Source organism: Pelodiscus sinensis, chromosome 10 (assembly GCF_052426305.1).
Source record: "Pelodiscus sinensis isolate ZL-2025 chromosome 10, ASM5242630v1, whole genome shotgun sequence".
Lineage (NCBI taxonomy): Eukaryota > Metazoa > Chordata > Testudines > Trionychidae > Pelodiscus > Pelodiscus sinensis.
The window spans coordinates 10,733,903-10,755,970 of record NC_143061.1 but is presented as its reverse complement, the minus strand read 5'-3'; the positions used below and the strand labels follow the sequence as shown (position 1 = coordinate 10,755,970).

At 40.0% G+C, this 22,068-nt stretch overlaps 1 protein-coding gene across 1 annotated transcript in view; it reads right to left on the bottom strand.

The window, feature by feature from the left end:
- Positions 1-21,607, bottom strand: part of CCDC39 (coiled-coil domain 39 molecular ruler complex subunit) — a 40,171-nt gene extending 18,564 nt beyond the window's left edge. The window contains exons 1-12 of the mRNA XM_075938038.2: positions 21,386-21,607; positions 19,905-20,024; positions 14,975-15,121; positions 13,270-13,428; positions 12,255-12,347; positions 12,033-12,161; positions 10,458-10,649; positions 9,023-9,126; positions 8,499-8,631; positions 5,252-5,446; positions 4,397-4,561; positions 1,908-2,045 (exon numbers count right to left, since the gene is read on the bottom strand). Coding sequence (XP_075794153.2) covers positions 1,908-2,045; positions 4,397-4,561; positions 5,252-5,446; positions 8,499-8,631; positions 9,023-9,126; positions 10,458-10,649; positions 12,033-12,161; positions 12,255-12,347; positions 13,270-13,428; positions 14,975-15,121; positions 19,905-20,024; positions 21,386-21,502 — 1,692 coding nt within the window. The 5' untranslated portion in view covers positions 21,503-21,607. The remainder of the gene's footprint in view (positions 1-1,907; positions 2,046-4,396; positions 4,562-5,251; positions 5,447-8,498; positions 8,632-9,022; positions 9,127-10,457; positions 10,650-12,032; positions 12,162-12,254; positions 12,348-13,269; positions 13,429-14,974; positions 15,122-19,904; positions 20,025-21,385) is intronic.
- Between the last annotated feature and the right edge of the window lie 461 nt (positions 21,608-22,068).

Here is a 22,068-nt window from a genome sequence, read left to right as displayed (position 1 = left end):
ATCCACTGTAATCCCCAGGTCCTTTTCTGCAGAACTGCTACTTAGCCATTCAGTCCCCAGCCTGTAACAATGCTTGGGATTCTTCCATCCCAAGTGTAGGACTCTACACTTGTCCTTGTTGAACCTCATCAGATTTCTTCTGGCCCAATCCTCTAATCTGCCCAGGTCAGTTTGGACCTATCCTTGTCCTCCAGCATATCTACCTCTCCCCCCAGCTTAGTGTCATCTGCGAATTTGCTGAAGGTGCAATCCATCCCCTCATCCAGGTCATTAATAAAGATGTTGAACAAAACTGGTCCAAGAACACTAGCGGTCCAAGAACACGGCACTCCGCTAGAAACCGACCGCCAACCTGATATCGAGCTGTTGATCACTACCCCGTTGAGCCCGACAGTCTAGCCAGCTTTCTAGTCATCTTGCAGTCCATGTATCCAATCCATATTCCCTTAACTTGCTAGCAAGAATATTGTGGGAGACCGTATCAAAAGCTTTGCTAAAGTCAAGGTATATCACATCCACTGACTTTACCATATCTGCAGAGCCAGTTACCTCATCATAGAAGCTAATCAGATTGGTCAGGCACAACTAGCCCTTGGTGAATCCATGTTGACTATTCCTAATCACTTTCCCCTCTTCCAACTGCTTCAAAATGGATTCCTTGAGGATCCCCTCCATGATTTTTCTGGGGTGTGAGGTAAGGCTGACTGGCCTGTAGTTCCTGGATTGTCCTTCTTCCCTTTTTTAAAGTTGGGCACTACATTTGACTTTTTCCAGTCATCCGGGATCTCTCCCAATCGCCATGAGTTTTCAAAGATAATGGCCAAAGGCTCTGCAACAAGATTTGCCAGCTCCCTCAGTACCTTTAGAGGCATTAAATCCGGGCCCATGGATTTGTATATGTTTAGCTTTTCTAAATAGTTCCTAACTTGTTCTTTCCCCACCAAGGGCTGTCCATCTCCTTCCCATATTGCGTTGCCTATGTGATCTTACAATCAAAAGGAGTCATATAAAAGGCGGAAACTAGGTCAAATGACAAAGCATGAATATAAGCAAATAACACAAGTATGCAGGGGCAAGATTAGAAAGGCAATGGCATAAAATGAGCTAAATATTACTAGAGACATAAAGGGTAACAAGAAGACATTCTACAAGTATATTAGGAGCAAGAGGAAGACCAAGACAAGATAGGCTCATTTCACAGTAAAGAAGGAGAAATAGGAACAGGAAACATGGAAATGGCAGAGGTGCTTAATGACTTGTTTGTTTTAGTTTTCACCCAGAAGACTGATGGTGACCGGATGCCTAACATAGTGAATGCTAGTGACAATAGGGTAGGTTGAGAAGTTAAAATAAAAAAAGAACAAGTTATAAATTACTTAGAAAAGTTAGATGTCTTCAAGTTGCCAGGGCCTGATGAAATGCAGCCGAGAATACTCAAGGAGCTGTTAGAGGAGGTATTGTCTTGGAAAAGTGATGGAAGGCGGAAGAGATACCACAAGACTGGAAAAGGGCAAATATAGTGCCCATCTATAAATAGGGAAATAAGAACAACCCAGGAAACTACAGTCCCTGGCTATTCCTACCCTCCCCACAGAAAAAGCCAGAGTGGAGGTCAGGGCAGAACACCAAGCACCAAGCAGGGCGTGTGGTGGACAGAGCCCTTTCCCACTCCCCAGAGAGCGGCATGGCCCAGGGCATATAAGTTAAATCTTGGCATGTCACTTCGGAAATTTTGCCTACCTCTGATCTAGACCGTGCGAGGACTGGATTTGATCTCTTGAGGTCCCTTCCAGTTCTTGTATTCTACGATTCTATGAGCATGTTTAGATGGTTTATTTTTCAAACACAAAACAACATGAAAACCTTCATACTTTCCATGAATGAAAAGCCACAAACTATTAATATACCTGCTTAAGAGCTCTGGCTTTTTTTAACTCTTTATCTGATTTGTCACTGAAAAGGTTTAGTTCATCTATTCTGATCATCAGGCCAGTCATTTCTTCTCCTGTTTTATCCATCTCTCTCTTGAGAAAATAGACATCGCTCTGTTAAAAAATAAATAGCTTTTAGTTCATTATACTAGAAAGAGATGACACCAAATACTAGCAATTCATTAAAAAATACAGATTATAAACTCTTTGGGACAGGAATGCTGTTACAATTTTTATACTGTCTGTGCTACTGAAATATTTGAATTGGGGTTTAAGGCACCCTTTTATGACACCACTGCACAACCTTTATATTCATGCAGTTATAGATTTCAAGGGCAGGAGAGACAAATATGATCTAGTCTTTCCTTCTCCAAAACACAGGCCATAAAATTTCACCATATCTAACCTAACAATTTAGAGAACTTATTTAAAGAACATATATGAATTTAAAGAACATATATTTTCTACAAACATCCAATTTTGGATCAGATTCCCAAGTGATGGAGAATTTACCACATCCCTTGGAAAGCTATTTCAATATTTAATTACACACTAATTGTTCAAAATGTGCCCTGTATTTCCAGTTTGAATGTTGATGACTTCAGCTTCCAGCCATTAGCTCTTGGTATGCCTCTTTCTAGCAGACAAAAGAGCCCTCAAATATCTTCTCCAAATAAAGGTAACTGTAGTTCATGATCAGGTTATTACTTAACCTTCTCATTGACAAACTACTCATGATAAGCTCCAATGCTTCATTTAAAATTAGGCTTTTCTTGCTTAAAGGAGCAAGTCTCCAAAGTTTGAAAATTGTTTAAAAAGAAACAAAACAGTCAAAATTTGGGGGACAATCTGGTAATGAAGAGAGGTCATAGGTACATACACATAAAACACAAATATAGGTGTGTCAAATTCACGTAGAAACAAATTAGGTGCATTTATACATTTCACTGTAACTATGCTTGCAAGTAAAGTAATTTGCATATACATATTGGGTGACTTGTGATATACAAGATCTCCTAAAAGAACATTTTTAAAAACAGAAAAAAAAGTTGCTTGTATAAGTACTGTGTCAATGTTATGGCCTGTGAACTTGAACATTTTCCCCTTGAAATAATTAAAAACTTTAATTCTAACTGCATAAAAATAAATATAATGCAATTATAGTATAATATATGAAAACTAGTGTCAATATTATCACAGACTAATGGTCTCTTACTGATGCCCTATTGTGAAGACACATTTGAAAAGTTTCATTTTTAGCTCTTATTGGCTGAAAATAAAGTAATAAAGCAAATTAAGTTTGTGCTCAAACAACCCAAAATCCTCCTTCATGCCATAAGAGCAGCCATACCGGGTCAAGCCAAAGGTCAATCTACCTCTCCAGATTCCAAGAAACTTCAGTCTTCCAGTAGCTATGCATTTCCCACAAGGTACATAGAGGAGTGTGGTGTGAACATAAGAACGACCATTCTGGGTCAGACCAAAGATCCATCTAAAGTCCAGTATCCTGTCTGCCAACAGTGGCCAATGCCATATGCCCCAGAGGGAGAGAACATAATAAGTAATCATCACGTGATTTCTCTCCTGTTATCCATTTCCAGATAAACAGAGGCTAGGGTCACCGTTCCTATCCATCCTGGCTAATAGCTATTGATGGACCTAACCTCCATGAATTTATCTAGCTCTTTTTTGAGCCCTATTCCTAGTCCTCACAACATCTTCTGGGAAGGAGTTCCACAGGTTGACTGTGTACTGAGTGAAGAAAAACGTCCTTGTTTGTTTTAAACCTGCTACATATTAATTTTATTTGGTGACCCCTACTTCTCAAATTATGGGAACAAGTAAATAGCTTTTCCTTATTCACTTTTTTCATACTAGTCATGGTTTTATAGACCTCTATTATATCCCCCCTTAGTATCCTCTTTTCTAAGCTGAAAAGTCGAAGTCTTTTTAATCTCTCTTCATATGGGACCTGTTCTGAACCTTTTCCAATGCCAATATATCTTTTTTGAGATGAGGTGACCACAAGTATATGCAGTATTCAAGATGTGGGCGTACCATGGTTTTATAAAGCGGCAATAAGATATTCTCAGTCTTATTCGCTACTCCTTTTTTAATGATGCCTAACATTGTGTTTTCTTTTTTGACTGCCACTGAATGGATGTTATCAAAGAACTATCCACAAGGACTCCAAGATCTCTCTGTTGAGTAGTTGTAGCTAAATTAGTCCCCATCATATGTACAGTTGGGATTTTTTTCCCCAATGTGCATTATTTTACATTTATCAACATTAAACTTCATTTGCCATTTTGTTGCCCAATCACTTGTGAGGTTATCTATGTAACTTACATGAAGTTCATACATCCTAGTACAGTACCAGGTAACTCAAAGAAGAAACCTCCCTCAACTTACTTGTTGAATTTCCAGAATTTATGTCAGCAAAGATGATATTGTAAGCAAGTTACCTGAAGTTTCTTGTGCTGGGCATGTAAAAGATTATATGCATCTTTCTTTTCTTCCAAGGTCTTTTTAAGTTCAGCAACTTTTGCTTCCAGAACTTGCCTTTCGTCTGTATTTACTTCCCCTTTTAACCGTGACAGTCGTCGTTCCACTTGCTGAATATAAAAATCCTGTTAAAATTATTTTTAAAAATAAATTGAGAGTTTGAAGTAAATAATTATAGCTCTTTCTATAATGCTAAATCATTGCATATAAACATTGGAACTAAATTTTGGCTTTAGGACAGTTGCCTAATTAAGCTATTATTATTTTACAATAATTTATGGCCTATTGCCTTCTCATTTTAATGTGAGACATTAACAAAATGCTCTCAAATGACTTGTGTGTGATGGTGGATCATAAGTAATCTTTTAAAAGTGTAACAAAGCACTCAGTGCACAATGTTGCAATCTTGCCTTACCAGTAGAAATGTATATAAAGAGACAAATTTTCAAAGTAGTGCACAGGAGATATGCACATAAATCCTATTAGCAAATAACAGGATTTGGGCATGTACCTCTCTTGTATTGCTTCGAAAATTTACCCTGAAGGATCAGTAGTTCTGAGAACTCAAAGTGAAGAATTGATTTGGGAAATTAAAGTGGGGAACAGAAGATACAAAAAAATAATTCACACATACTCATTCAATTTCATTCATGTACTTGGGAAGATGGAACTACAGAACTCATCACAAGCACTGATCATTTCAGAAATTGTATTTTCTAAGCAGTTATAGACAGAAAATAGGCAAAACACGCTGTTCATATATGAGCCCCAAAGAATGTTCACAAATGAAATTGAGGACTTGTTAACATTTTTACCTGATTATACATGATTTCCTGTTGCTTTAAGGTGTCTGCATCAAGTCTGCATAACCGACTGTTAAGGTTTTTAAGTGATGCTCGTGTTCCCTCGATTTCTGCAATAATACATTTCTCCTTTTCTCTCTGTACCTGTAACTCCTGAGTCTTTTTGAAATGGAGTTCTTTCAACTGGTTCATTTGTGTTTCTTTTTCCTGATGACAAGTTACTCATTAAACACACAAAGTGTCAATTTTGAATAATGTTTGGCACATTGGTCTTCATCATTCATAGAAAAAATGACATGCATAAAATATTCTACATATGAAGTACTGGAAACATGAGATTTTAGTTTCAGAAGCTTCAGAAACTGTTTGCTAGCTTAAAAATCTTTTGACTTTGGAGAATAATAAAGTGTCCCTAAAGCTTTGTCCTTGCAAAAGTATTAGTGTGAACTTTTGAGCAATTGACTACAGGCTCTTCTCCATTTAAGCAAACTATAAACTCTTGCCTCTTTCAAGTTTTACCCCCATTGCCTTCCAGTACCCACCTACAAAAGAGGGTTGCTTTTTTTATTGGATTTCTTACAAATGACTTACAATGTGATTTTTCAAGATTATTTAACAATCAAAATGTATAGTAGAATGTGTGTATAATATAGTTTTGTTTTTTAACTATATTAATACATTTTAAAATCACTTCTTTTCATACCTTCCATGACCTAAGATGAGGTCTTTGTACTACAGTTGATACCATTAACACCTGAAGCAATTATACGAAATTCAGCTCTTTGCTCTGTTTTAGGTATTAAGAGATGTCATCAACTGTAGTGAGACAATCTTGAATTCTAAATTGTAACAGGGAAAAAACATGAATATGGCCTGATTTTTTTATTTTTATTTATAAATACACACACACCCAGAGCTTTTTAAGATTTTCAATCACTAATAAAATGTTTAACTGTTTAAAAAAGAAACAAAGGATTTCTATTTGCCAAGGTCTGAATTCAGTTTTATATTTTTCCACCATTGTTGGGGTTGAGAACCTTTTTTCGGTTGAGGGTCACTGGCCCTCATAAAAGTGAGTTGGGGGCTGCACACAAGTGAGAAGCAAAATGAAAACCTCTCACTGTGGTCCCCAACTGAGAAGGAGAAAGACACTCCCCACATTCCCCTCACACACCAGATTCTGGGGGCGGAGGGCCAGCCTACTAGATTTGGTGTGTTCCAGCCCCTTGGTGGGGCAGCTAGGAGAAGGGGAGGGGGGCTTCCCAATGTTCGGGGGAGGGGCTAAGTCTCAGGCTGGGTCCAGGTAAGGTGGGGGCTGCATCTGGCCCCCAAGCCTGAGGTTCCCCATCCATAGTTAATAACATTGAGATATTACTTGAAGGCAGGTGGGTTGAAAGGGAAAGTTTTATTTTTGGAATAAGTGTTAAAGGTGAACTATTAAATCCAGAACATGGGGGTGCAAGTATAGAATTGAAACAAAACCTACTGAAGTTAATGGGAAATGACTTTTGGATTAGGCCCTAAGAGAGAAAATGATTTTTTTAAATTTATTTTTAATACATATTTATTTTTAATTTCTATGACCACCTATGTGTCCAATTAGGACCAATTTTTAAACAAATGAAAACAACGGCAAAACTGTCAACTCAAATGCAATCAGAATTTGGCCCTTATATCATTAAAGTTTTAAGTAGTTTTTGTATTTTTAAAATGTATATATTTAAAAAAATAACATTTTCTTCCTTTTAAAAAGAGGTTCCCCAAAACAGATATGGGAATTAGATAAGAATCAGTCCCCACAACACTGCTTTGCTACAGAGTCCAGGATAGATGAGGAAACTGAAGCACAAGTGATGAATGGGATTTTGTCTTTATTGTTCTCAGTAAATATCTTTTCACAGTAAATTAATAGATGCAGCGAATAGACATGCATGCCTAATGTTGATGGGAAATATGCTTCTGACTAATGCATTACAGACATTGTTCAAGAACAGTTCATCTTATTTAAAATATTACCCCAAGGCTGAAAAGCTGTTAAGCTCAGTGTCAACTTAGGTTATCTGCCACATATGTAAGTAAAAAACAACAACATGCTAATGGCTTAGCCACCCTAGTAACAGATTAATGGGGGAGCAAATGAAGTTTCCAATTTAAAGAAATGTTATATAATTCCAGGTAGTTTTCAGATTTTCTGCAACATTTAATTTTTAATAACAAACCCTATTTTAAAATCTACATATCTAATGCTCATTGCCTCTAAATCATTTATTAATATTCAAAGTACTATTTAATGTACATAGTAACTAACAACTAAATTTATGAAGCAAGTCTCAAGATCCTATCATGAAGGCAGTATTTCACACAGCTATTGCTTAAAAAACAAAATAGGGTTTGGGAAAAATAAGTGGCAGCAATAAAATACGTAATGGTGTACATGGCTGTAGATTTTATTGTCACTTGTTTGAGAACATCTGCTATGCCACTTATGGTTCATATCAGATCTGTCAGCGGCTAAACGTATTTATAAAGAATTATGAACAAATTGGGAAACAGAGTTGGATGTTTTATTTATTTATTTATTTAAAAATTAAGTATAGGAAAGCTCATCTGGCAGGCTAAAGGGGAACCAAGGACCTATAATCCCAGACTCCAGAGCATCTAGGATCATGGCTCCTGAGCAGCCCAAGCTCCCAGAGTTTTCAGAGGTGGGATGGAGAATAGTCATTCCATTTTGTGTACAAATGTGAATATTTTGGTTTTCATTCTGACTTGGAATGAAATCAGATTTCAAAATCTTAAATTCCTCCATGAAATGGAATTAATATTCTCTGCCAATTTCTAATAGCTCTTCAAAATTTAGCCATAAATCTGGGATTAAATTATCTCAACATTCTACTGTATATTTAATAACTGCAAGTGGTCAAGATCTAGGTTATGTCTGATCTAAATGATGACAGTTCCACTGCACAGTGCCCCCTCAGTGCCATGCCTGAATACTGATTCTGTACCAATTCAGAGGGAAGAATGCGACCTAGGAAACCCACATATCACTTCACATAACACCAACTTTTCCCCTAAGGATCTCCTATGCAAGATCCAACTGAATCCTGCTTACTTTAATGTTTCAGGGGGAATGGCTGCAGCCCATATTAATTAATAAGTAAATTCCATTTTAATCCATATCTAAATATTTGTCCCAAATACAACCTGTGAGTTCTATATTCATCATCAGTGGCAGAAACTGTCAAAAAGCTTTTACCTTAACAATTTTCTCCTCTTCTTTTAGTATTTCTTCCATCCTGGAAGCTTTTTCTTCTAAACTCAATGTCTTCTCAGTCACAAACTTCAGTTTATTTGAAAGATTCACGTTCTGGTCTTTAATGTAAGTTAGCCTGAACAAAGTTACAAGGCACAATGAGTTAGGTTGAAGGGTACACATAAGACACAGGTAAAAATGTTCAGAGCAGTTGACTGAGAAATAAATTTAATAAAGCAATCATATTCATCTAAAGGCATGGAACTGTGCAGGGTACTTAGTCTGTTTCAGACAGCTATTACAGGCCAGATTATGTCCCTTCCACTAAGATGAGACTCACAGGAAGTATTTCAAGGCTATGTAGTTCAAAGAATAACTAAGATAGTCTAGCTGTGTGACAAAGTATCCTGCTAGTTGACTATTTAAGTGTCCAACATTATTTAAGGTTCCTTGATATGAGTAACTTGATCAAAGATCTGATTGTTACAGAATGTTATACACTTTTTCTAAGAGTTTATCATTCTTACCTGGTGTGTTTTTCCTGGATTTGTTTCTTCAGATTTGCCATTTCTGTTCTCAGAGATTCTAAATCAGAAGCAGTTCTGTCCACAGTGCCTTTTAAAGTATCCAGCTAATAAATACACAAATAAATAAATTAATTAAAAGCGATCAATTACTCTATTTTGTATGTGGAACATTTTAGTACATTTTCAAACAGTTTTCAGAAAGCTCATAAAAACCAGAAACTTTATAGAAATATACCTATTAACAATCTGACATCAAAAGATTTGCTAGTGCTGCTAACAAATCTGTATGTCTACAATGCAAAGATTATTCTAGATATATTTAAGTGTTTTCTCTAAATGAGAGGGGAAAATTGATTCTCAATTTGTGTAAATCAGCAGAGCCCATGAAATCAGACTGATTTACAGCGGTAAAAATCTTAACCCAATATATTTGTAATTAATTAATTATTAAGAAGAAAAATGGGACCATAGCCAGCAACTGCATCTGTGTGTGTAAATCCTTGTACTTACGTGTAAACCCACTGACTTCAGTGAGGCTCCATGTGGACACTGGCGATAGTATGAATCCAACAACTAGTGCTGGCCCAAGCTTTGCTGATTGCACAACATTATTTTGATTAAAGTAGGGAGGATTGTAAGGTATGAGGACTCAGAGAAACTTCATACAAATTACCTAATAAATTGTAAGATTCATAAAGGGAAATATTTTTATGCCACACATCATTAGCCTATGAAACTTTTTCCAGCAAGATATAATTGAAGTAAATAGTTCAGCTAGAGAGTAATAGTTAGCATTTTATGCATTCCAATGTCTTTACAAACATTAGCTGATTAATCAAATATATCTTTCAAGTAGGGATGCAGATATTGTTCTCATTTTTACAGATGTACCATCCAATCCACTATCACCTGTTGCCTCTTTATTTGGAAGCTTCTATAGTTATTTTATTTACGACAAAATTACAAGGCTATCAGCCCTTGTTCTTCAGAACATAAGATGATGATCATCTGGAGAAGTGAAGAAATTATTTTTTCTTCATGTTACAATACTACAAAACTAAATGCATTATATGTATTGTAAAGAGGAAGCATTATACTTTCCTCTGAAGCATCTAGTAGTCACTGCAGTCACAGGCTGGATACTGTTTATGGAAAACAGTTCAGTCAGCCATAGGAGGCAACACAGTAATACAAGGCACTCCCTTTCTCAATGACTACGTGCTTCCTCCTCTGCAGCAGCACCAGCCAAAGACAAACCTCAGGCTTCAATCTCCAGTACCTAGCATTGCATTGGCAAGTGCATGAGTTATACCAGAAAATTAAAGAGAGTTTACCATATACTTCTGCATTGTTGTTGTCCTATTTATTTCATTAATTAAAAGTTAGGTGTCTTTTTAATTTTTTGCTTTTGCCTGAAGCATTTTGTCACTATTACCTCATCCTGGAGTTGAACTCTATAAGCATCTTGGGTTTGGTAATCTAATCTGAGTTTGGCAGCTTGACGGTCAGCAACAGAAATTTTCTTTTCATACTCCACATTGTTCCCAGTCTCGTTTGCCAAAAAGCAAATCTTCTCTTTAATCACATCTTCTTTCTTTCGGATCTCCTGTCTTACCTTGGCAAATAACTAGAAGAATTAAAAACATATGAAGTGTTTAAATATTGAAACAAGCATTGTTGTAGGCTTGTTACTCTTTGTTTTTGGCTATTGCTTTACCTTAAAATTGATTACTAGTAAAAAGAAACAAATCAAACTATACTTTAATGCCATAATGTGGCAGCCTAGATATTGCACTACCAAGAAGTTACCTTTGATATGTGACTAATTTCACTCATATATAGCAACGTAAAATACTGTAAATATTTTGGATAGACAACTTCTATTCTCAATATTAAAAATCACCATTATGATGCTATAAATGTACATAGAACAGTGACATGCTCAGAGTGACAGTAAAGGGCAATGCCATAGGCATAAACAGCATTTGGATAGCCCAGAACCAGGGCAAGGCAAACAGAAGGTGACAATAATATTTATAATTAATAGTCATGTTAAGTGATGACCAACATGTGCATGAGGGTTTTAGCACTACAGATTTTAGGAAATGGTGGATTTTCTAATTGTTAAAGAATAAGTAAAAAGGATTAGAAAGAACGTACTTATCATGAAACAACAGTGTACAGAAATTACTTTCCTATTCTTTGAAAAGTGACTACTTATAAATGGCACCATCTCGTTTAGCTGATCTGGTCCCTATATTAACTTCTTATTTTAATCACAAACATAAATCAACAGAACTAATTTGAAGAGTATTCAATAAAGGGTAGCAAAATACAGCTACTAGCAAATATATGGCCTACAGTACTAAAGAGCTCAAGTTATTACAGCTAAGTTTCTACATTAACTCACATTCTAAATGATTTCTCCTGAGATCTTCCTCTATTATTAGACTGTTTATTACTGTTGTATAATAATAATAGTTCAAATACCTTTTTCCCCACAGAGCTCTCTAACCCAAATGTGAACATGCAAATTCTACCCCCCTTTGCAGCCCACTATTCTTCTCTAAGAGACTTGTGTAGAAGTCTAGCTGCTGTTAGTGCTGTTAAGATAAGACAGAGGGAACATTATCAGAAGTTGCAAGGCATTCCAGCTCTTGATGGAACAGGGTATGTGAGACTGGAACTGAAAATTAAATATGAGACTCTTGGATAGTATTGCAGAAGAATATCATTTAAGTTGAGAGAGACAGACTGTACTTAAGAGACTCCCCTTTAAAACTAAAAATATTCATCAAACAATGCAATCTAATGCAACTGCATCTTCTGTAATATACCTTAAGTTCAAAACAGCTGAGTGAAATGTAAAGAGGAGCAATGCACAAAGGAACAGGATAAGGCCCATTATTTTTACAGTGTTCTTCTATTTGAGACAATAGCACAGTTTTCATTAGTGGTGCAAGGTTAGGTCCACTATTTATATAAAGCAAACTCTGAATATATATTTTACCAAAGCACAATGATCTATTTCTTGATCTCTTTTCTGCATCTGCTCTATTGTACTTTCCCACTGTCTGATGAGCTCTTGTCTTTCATGGTGAACCCTGCGAAAATCTTCAGCTGCTTTATCCAGCTCTATCTGTAAGGAAGTGGAGCCCAATTAGCAATGGTTTCTAATTTTAAGAAGTACTTCAAATATGGAAAATAATCTTTATTTGCTTTATACACAAACCTGAGCACTTATGGTTTCTGTAAGCTCATTGTCAAGAATTTTGCGTTTCTGATTAGCTTCCATAGTCATCGTTTCTACCTGGTGAGTCAGCACCTGAAATGAAATTATTCAAGGACTAACATAGTTAATTAATTATAAATGAATACAAAGCTTTGCTACAGTTAAGTTGGGAGTCTGAAATACATAAAAAGCTAAGAATCCAATCTTATAAACCTTTGGTCATGCAAGGAGCCCTTATTCATAGAAGTAGTTCCTTTAATATCAATGGGACTTTTTGGGTAACCAATGGTATTTGAATTGCCTGTTCATTCAATGCAGATGGTAGTAAAATTAGCTTTAATTTGAAAATTATGCAAAGAATACTTAAATGTATCAACAAAAATACTTTTTTCCTAAGTGACAAGCTATGTGAGAATAATCTTTATACATTTTGAAACAATTGCTTGATGAGTCTACTATACATTTAATACCTGTCTTTCATTGCTCTAGTCAGTTTTATTCTAGTAGCCTTATTTTATTCTCAGTGATATTAAACAGTGCATTTCTGGTGTAAACAGGAACATCTAAACTACTTGCACTTATTTTTCTAGAAGGTCGTATGTCGTAGATTTCTAGGACGAACCCTCTATTGAATTCAGTATGAAGTTCTGTTTAAAAACTGACTGCAAAGTTTTACCTACAGTGACTACTGGCCATAATTAAATATTATATGTATTTTCAGGCTAAATTTTAGCCTTCTCTAGCTGAACAAACAAACCCTTAAAAGTATTAAATTGTGCATTATGGCCCTTTATAAAAACAGTCACTTCCTAACATTTAAATGAAATTGGTATGCTAGATGAAAAACCATCACAGATTAGAAGTGCTGTTGAACATGATGTCTTGCCTTTCTCTATGTCTCAGTCTCTGACTTGATGCATGATAAAATTCTTAGATGCTAAAAATGGCCTTATTTTCCTGTTGAAAATATACATACTGAAATTACATTTTTTTTAAAAATGGTATATAATCATACTTTAAATTTCCCATCATCCTGTTGAGCATACTTCTGGATTATGACTGCATCATTGTCTTTATGAGCTGATTCCTCTAACCACGCCTCCAGAGCTTGCTGATCCCAGTTCATCTGGCATCTTAAGGCTTCCAGCTTTTGAGTGGCTTTGAATATATTATTCTAGAAAAGTTTGAGAGAAATTAAATTTTAAAAATTATGAATTATCTATCTAAGCACAAAATCAAAACAGACAGTGCAAGTGGATATGGGCATTTATCCTCGTCTTAGGAATTTAGTGGTTTCTGATGATCGTTCTGTTGAGTCTTTTTCTATGGCAAATATCTTCTATTTGAATAATGCCAGTACCTGGTCCTGGCATTAAAAAGAATCAAGACAATTAAGTTTCCACAAACCTAAAAAAGCAAAACTGTCTTAAAGTGAAGTGACTGACTATTTGGCACAAGATGCCTATTCAATCTGGCGTTAATACATGCTTGGTGAGAAACTCATACAACTCTCTTCCCCTTTCCCCGAACCTAAAAGACAAATTCTGATACTCTTACCCCACGTCTACGTCTACACTGTAGCCTTCTTCTGGAAAAGTTTGTGCAGATGAAGTGCGGAGTGGAATATTGCTGCACTTCATTTGCATAATTAATGAGCAGCCGCTTTTGTGCAAGAGGCTTTTGTGCAAAAAGGAGCCATCTACACAGCTCTGAAGTGCAACGATATTCCACTCCGCGATATTCCACTTATCCATTTGCATAAGCTTTTCCGGAAGAAAGCTACAGTGTAGCTTGCGAGTGGTCCCAATTGACTTCCCAATGTAAGAGGGACTGGCAGAATCTAGCCTTAGGAGTACAGCAAGGAGGAGGATCTGGCTATTTGGAGCACCAAAGAGAGTCAACAATAAGGAAAAAAGCCAACCAAATATTAATTAGCCTAATGACTTGAAAAAAAAGATATAACACATTTGCTATTTCTTTCATGGGTAATTTTCTACTCAAATGTTGTTATAAATGTATTTATTTACAGAAAATATATAAAAGATTTGCACTTGAAATCTTCCCATCAGATCCTTTTTAGGCTCAAGGGAGCAGAAGTATTCTAGCAACTTTTTTTTTTTTTTAAGTACAAGGAAAATATCCAAAGAGAAAGTAACAAGGTAGGGTGTGTGAACACATCATTATATGAATCTACCTCGTTGTAACCCCTTTCCATCTGTATCCCATCTCTCTTACTTTGGGTCTGATTCTGAGGGTCTCACCATTGCCACTGACTTTTTGACAGTGCTGTGGATCTTGTGGGGATGAGTCTTTTGTTGTCATTCTTGGCTGTGTTTTGTCCCCTTGATGATTAAGAATAAATATTCCTAAGTTTTGCTAAGGAAAACTTTACCTCATCAGCTAATCCTGTTGCAATCAAAACCCTGAGACACTCGGAATTCCAAAATGAATGAAAAAAATTACTATGTCATGTCTGAAACTTTACACAAAATAAGCAATTGGTCCTCCATTTCTTAATAACACAAAACTCTTAACATGTTCCTGAAAAGGGGCCGAAGGACTGGGTGATAAGTATTTAGGGGATGTCACAGGCTTCATCAAAAAGTACTATTGTACAAATTGTTGTCTTATTATCTTATTTGTTTAAAAAACCCTACTCGTTGCAAGAAAAATAGTGATAAACAGAATAGGTTACTTATTACAATATTCTTGAATCTTACTTCTTGACTATTTTTCTTTTCTCTTAAGGAAACCATCTCATTTTTCAGCCGTTGAATCTCTTTTTTGAGACGTCCAAGCTCTCTCTCAGCAACGGCTTTAAAGTGCTCTTCAGTTTTAATTTCATTCTCTCTGGCTCTGTAAAGAGACTACAGAATAATATAGTTCATTATTTTGCACGGAATTGTTAACAGGAATTTAACACCCCATATAAATTTTATTATTTCACCAAAATCAGAACTCTAAATAAAAGATAACACTGATATAAAACTATGAACTTTACATGTAGGCATTTTACAGAACTAAAATAATAATGCTTATGGATGCTTTTGAAATTCAGGATCTGATCTGCACTGGTGTTAATCCAGAGCAACTCCATTTACTGGTGTTTGGACTTTTAGATATAGAATTAATATAAAAATCAATTACCCATATCAAATGTTCACAGATTAGCTTTCCCTATCTAGCTAAGTGATTCAAAAATACTTCATGGAAAATTCAGAATCCATTATTTCGCTCTTCTATAGTTCAGAGACAAACAACAGTACTAACAATCATATTCAAACTAGTCTCTCCATCATCATGTAGCATTCTGTCTGATTCAGGAGGCAAAGCAGCAAAGAGTATTCTATTGTTTTGAGCCGAGATGGATTAGTTGACATAGATATTGCCACATGCCAGCTGGGTGCCTCTTTTTGTCTGGCAAATTGCTTTAATATATTTTCCCCTATACAATACCCAATCTTTTACCTACTGGAAGTCCTTCTCTTAAAGAAGAAGGAGCACATAGTGTTCTTCATCTCGATTGCTAATTAAAACTTGCATCTAGCACATTAAAACTAAGAGGCTGTTCAGCTGCAGGGAGGCCATCTATCCACCTCTCAGTGCTCTTTCGCATGGGTTGTATCAATAGATTCATTATCTGAGTTTCTTCCCAGACATGTATATGAAATCATAGCTGTGATTTAATGTTTTTAGCAGTCCAGCCCAAAACCTTAGAGGGTTCATTTTTCAGAAAGTTCTGAGCACCCACCTGTGAAAACTGGGTCCCTTTAAAGTGTGTGAAGTTGGGTATCCAAAAACAGAGGCATCCTTATCCACTGATCATTTAAAAATTTGAACCTGAGTCATAAAGTTTAAGTTGGGGCGGGCAAAATATGGCCTGTGGGCTGGATCTTCAGGCAGGCTCCCTGCCTACCCCCACATGCTGCTCAAAGCAACAGACTATGGTGGCTATGTGCCGCTCTGAGCGTCGCCAAAAGCCAGAGTGGGGAGAGAAGAAGCTTCACATGCTGTCCCATGCCAAGCACAATCTCACAGCTCCTATTGGCCAGGAACCAGCCAATGGGAGCTGCCTGTTTGCAGAGCAGGCAGTGTGAAAAGTACTACCTGTGGGACTTGTGGCACTCAGCGCAGCACATATCCCCAACAGCCGGCCATTTTGAGCAGCGTGCAGGAGCATGTACACGTCCCCTCCCTACCAGCTGGGAGAAACTCACTGCTTTGTCCTCAGCAGGGAACTGCTGCTGTCATTGAGGGAGAAGTGTCCCTCTCACAGCCAGGCAGCTCCATGAACAAGTCCTGAGCCCCTGGCTGAAAGGGGCTCATTAAGCAACTGTGGGTCTGTGCTACTGCACAACTTACAGAGAACACTACCCTGGCCTGCACCCCAATCTCCTGTCCCAGATCACTCCCCCTTCTGCCCTAGGGCACAACCAAACCTCTGCACCCACTCCTCTGCTTCTGCCCCAGGTCACAACCCCCTTCCAGATCTTGCACCCCCTCCTACACCGTTCCTCCATATCCAAATCCTCTCCTGCACTCATACCCATCCTCCCTCCCAGACTCTGCACTCTAAACCCCTACCCCAGATCACAACTCCCTCCTTCATACTAATATCCTCACAGACCCCCACACCCGTTTCTGCATTCCAATCCCAAGTTCCCTTCTGCACCCAATCTCCATATCAGACCCTGCACCTCCTCCATTAGTATCATGGAAGAGTGCAGCCCTTGACCACTTACCAAATTCTTGGTGTGCCCCACACCTTCCCCCCATCAAAAATTATTGCCCATCCCTAGTTTAAGACCTGAAAGGATAACCAGATCATCTTGTCTAATAAATCACAGGCCACCAATACCACCTCTGACCTGCACACTAACCCCAACAAATTAGGCTCTCCAAGAGTATGTCTAGACTGCACGCCTTTTTCGACAGAAGCTTTTTTGAAAGTATCTTTTCAGAAAAAGAGCATCTAGATTGCATTATGCAGATTGAAAAATTGATCCGCTTTTTCAAAAACAAAAAAAAGGTAAAAAAAGGAAGGAAAAAAAGGTACCCGGAAGTGCTTCTGGCAGGGCACAGGAACAGCCTTTATTTCCAGATGCTGCTGCATTCTCTTTGCAGAGACGCGTGCTTAAAGGGAGTCCCCTGGACAGCCATTGCTCTGCTCCTGTTTGTGGCTTGCCTACCTCCTGGAGGGAAAGCAAAGCTGCTGCAGTGCTTGTTCTGGTTGCCCTGCTTCGTTGGACACCACAGCAGTTTATTTTCAGGGTTTTTTTCTGCTTTTCACTGTGTTTTTGGCCATGGAGCCTGAGCTGCCCCTGGGCAGGCGATGGGCCCACACTGTGATGCTGGAAGTTCTGCTGCATCTTCATGAGACCATCATGATGTTTGTGGCAGAGCTGGATTCAAAGCCCAGCTTTGAGCCCCTCACTTGGGCTGCAGCCCCACTGCCCTTGCTACCGAACTTATTCCTGCAGAGGCGAGTTTGGAGGCTGGACACCAGTTCAGACTGGTGGGACTGGCTTGTTATGGAGCAGTGGGACGATGAGGCTTGGCTCCGAAACTTCCGTATGTAGAAGTCCACCTTCCAGGAGCTGTGTGCCTGACTCGCCCCTGCCCTACAACACCAGGACGCTCACTTGCGGCCCGCCATCCCCCTGGAAAAGCAGGTCGCTATTGCTCTCTGGAAGCTAGCCACCCTCAACAGCTACTGCTCCGTGGGACACCAATTTGGCGTGGGGAGGTCTACTGTTGGGGCCATCTTGATGGAGTTAAGTCACTCTCTGGGGAAGTTGGGTATCCAAAAACAGAGGCATGGGGGGGGGGCAGATAAGGGGGGCAGTCAGGATCGGGCAGAGGGAATGGGGGATGAGGGTGGCAGTGGTAGAAGTCCTCGTGGCCTCACCCTGCCATGGTGTGGGGGGTGGGGGATGGGAATGGGGAGTTGCCTGGGGGGGGCGGCTCTTGGGGTCTGAGAGGGGAGGGATGGGGAAGCACCTCTCATCAGCTCACGCAACTCCTCTAATGTCCTGTTATGTGTATTTCTATTTGTCCCTTTCTGCAAGTGGTGATGGCCATCAATTCAGAGCTGCTTCACAGGACTCTCCACCTCGGAGACCTGGATACCATCGTGGCCAGATTTGTAGGGCTACGATTTCCAAACTGCAGTGGAGAACTCGACAGGACGCACATCGCGATCCACGCACCACCCCATTGAGCAGTCCAGTATATTAACAGAAAGGGCTACTTTTCTATGGTGCTGCAGGCCCTGGTCAACCACCGGGGACAATTCACAGATATTTGTGTTGAGTGGTCAGGCCGGGAACACGATGCCCGCATCTTCTGGAACTCATACCTATACTGCAGGCTAGGACATTCTTTCTGGAGAGAAACTTTGCACTGGGGGATGTGCAGATGCCTATGTGCATCGTGGCCAATGGGTGTGGCCCTTATGCCCTGGCTCATGAAGCCATTCAGTGGACACCTGGATGCAAGCAGGGAACTGTTTAACTCCCACCTGAATTGGGCTTGCTTCCAGGAAGAGTGCGCCTTTGGCCGTCTGAAGAAGAGATTTAGATGCCGGCTCACTCAGCTGGACATAGGGGAACGTGACATCCCCAAAGTGGTTGCTGCCTGTTGTGTGCTGCACAACCTGGTGGAGAGGAAAGGGGAGACCTTCCTCCCAGGGTGGGGGACACGGGCTGATGTGGAGGGGAGGCAGTTTGAGCAGCCCCGGACAGCTGCCATCCGCCAAGCCCACCAGGTGGGATTGTGCATTCCAGAAGCTGTGAGGGAGAGATTCTCCCAAAGAGCCCAATGAGTTTCCCCAAGGCCTTCCAAATGTGGGTTTGCCCCATACCCCCACTGCCTTCCCTCCCAAAACCCCTCCCTGCCCCACGTTGCACACATTCACAGAAAACGGTGGCAGGTGTTCTTGACAAAATGTGTGCAATTTATTGCACTGTTGATTGTTCCAAAGCCTATACACCCAGACTGCAATTCAAACTGTTAATATTAAAATCCTATAGGGTTTGGGTTCTAGTTACCTCTGAGACAGCCACATTCCCGAACACATGCAATCACATCAGCAGAGATCCCTAGATCTGATGTATGAGAACATGCATTTATCTGAAAATGTGGATCCATATGTCCCAGTCAGAAGTCTCGGTGTAAAGCAGAATCCTCTCTGCCCTTATAGTCTTGTTTCATTTTTCAAGTCCAAGAATTAAGTCTCCATTACTATTTGGCAATTAGTCATATTCTTATGAATGCATTCTCCCTTTACAATTTTTTTCCAGATTGAAACAGTTTTATTTTTTCCCGGATCAAACTTATCTATCTATTGCTTCTCTAAATACCCATTGCTACGCTATCCTAAAATCTATCCCTTCAGGCTTCATTCCATGCACAATCATTATTTATTCATTTTAATTACCATAAAATATTCTTATGCCATTCTTATGTTCTTATGTAAAATAATATTTTGAGACATGTCTTAATTTGTTTCCTAGGCAAGTACTAGAAGATAAAGCTGGGAGGTCTCTCATCAGTAATAAAATATATTCAGACAAATAGGTATGAGTACAAACTAGAGAAAAATATCAAATAGAATTCTAAACTGGATAAGAAAGATCCAGAACAACCTACCTGTGTAAAGTTGAACTCCTGTCTGACGTTTTTCAAATGTGATGTCATTGCCTCAATACGTTCTTCAAAGTCAGTCAACTGATTTTTTAGGTTTGTTTTTTCTTTCTGCAATTTTTGCAGCTATAAACAAACAAACAAACAAACAAAAACAAAAAGTACTAAACTCAATCAACTTCTTCAAATAGCAATGCCTGTTTATAATTATATAAGCTATCTAATATAAATCTCAAGAGTACAGACAGTATACTTCACTTCTTTGAAAATTAAGATAGAAAAATAAATATAGTTGCCTAGGGAAAAAATATGTTTAAAAAGTAATGTTACTTATGACTTAAATGTTAATCCAGTGTGACATATAATTCTGTTTATCATCATTTACCTGTAACCCTCGTTGTACAAGGAGTAAGGGAAGTTGGAGGAAGAGTGCTCTATTTTGAAATAAGTGCTGTGGAGATGCTCCCAATTTCGAAATAAGCTATGCAACTGACGTAGCTTAATTTGCATAGCTTATTTCGAGTTAAGCTCCGCTGTGTAGATGCACCCTTAGAGACTAACATTTAGGGTTCATCTACACAGCTCCCTAAAGTTGAAGTAAGATATGCAATTTGCACTATGCGTCTTATTACAATTCTATTTTTAAATAGCTTATTTTGAAATTTGGCGCATCTACACAGCACCAAATTTCGAAATAACGCACTATGTCAAGACATCCCTTAACCCCCGTGGAATGTGGGTTACAACATAGCATGCTTGTTATGTCAAAAAATAACGGGCAGCTTGTTAAGACTCAGGGAAGCTATTTCAGGATACCTCTGATATCCCGAAATAGCCATAGTGTAGATGTACCCTTATAGTATCTTGAGCTTTTGTGGACAAAACCTACTTCTTCAGATCAGAACCTCAATAAAGAACAGGTGATGACAAGCACAGGACTAGCCTTGGCGGGGAGAGGGGATGGAGAGTTTGTCCAGGACATCAGGTTATCCCTCTTCCTCCTGTGGAAAATGCTTTGGGAGTTCAGTAGATAGCCCTGGGGAGTTATATCGCAGCTGTCATCTGGTGCCTCCAGTAGTGCAGCAGCAACTTGCTGGGCCATTGGGTCAGTCAATACAATACGGCATCATCTACGAGCCGCCGGGGGGCAGGGGGAGGCTCTGTGTCCTGGGAGAGATTATCCCGCGGGGAGCCCTAGGTTTAGCTGGGAGTTCATGGGGGGGGGGAGTTCTGGGGGCCCTTCCTAAAACCCGGGGAGGGATTCGTCCTTCCGCCCCCCCCCATGGAGAGGCACTTTGACGGTTCATGTCTCTCACTTCCTTGGGGAGGGGGCGCTGGGAAAAGGATTCGTACCCCCCCCCCGGTCAGGGGCAAGGACCATGCAGGGCTCCCTCCCGCTGGAGGGGAAGGGGATCCGTGCGCCCCCCGCGCGGGCGAGTCGGGGAGGGTCCGTGCCCCCCTGCCGGGCTGCAGCCTCCCCCACTCACTTCCTCCTCCAGCGCCTTGTTCTCCGCGTTGGCCACGGGGATGGCGAACCCATCGTCCCAGTCCAGCTCGGCCAGGACCGAGGCGGAGAAGCTGCCGGCGGCGTCGCCCCGGCTCATGCTGGGGCAGTGGGGTCGCTGCAGCCCCCTTCGCTCCGCGTCCCGGCCACAGGCTGCGCCGCCTGCTCCCTTAGCAACCAGAAGCCCTTGGTTACGAACCAAACAGGAAGTCAGCGGCAGGAAGGAGCCCGACTTCCGGTCGCACTCCCGCCCCCCCCTTTTTCCCTCACGGGAACCCCCCCGCCCCAACCCCCCTGTCTCGGCGCCACATTTCTCCCGGCCCCCCTGTTGCAGGAGGGATTGGGATTCGTGACCTCGGCGTGGGACGGGGAAGGCTGGTGTGACCCCCACCCCCGAAAGGCAGGTTGTACCCCCCCACCACGCACAGGGGAGTTCATGCGCCCCCAGGTCTGGCCTTAAGGATCATGGCTCGCTGGATGAATTTGTATTTCTCACCCTTGCCCCTCCACATGGTGCCCCCATTTCTTTTGGTCCCCATGGGCTCCCCAGCCCCTCTTTTGCCATTAACTCTTGCACCCTAAACTGTACACACTGCGCCCCCCAAGTCCTGCACAGTGCCACTTTCATCACTAACACCCGCACTTCCGTGCCACCTGCGCCTCCAG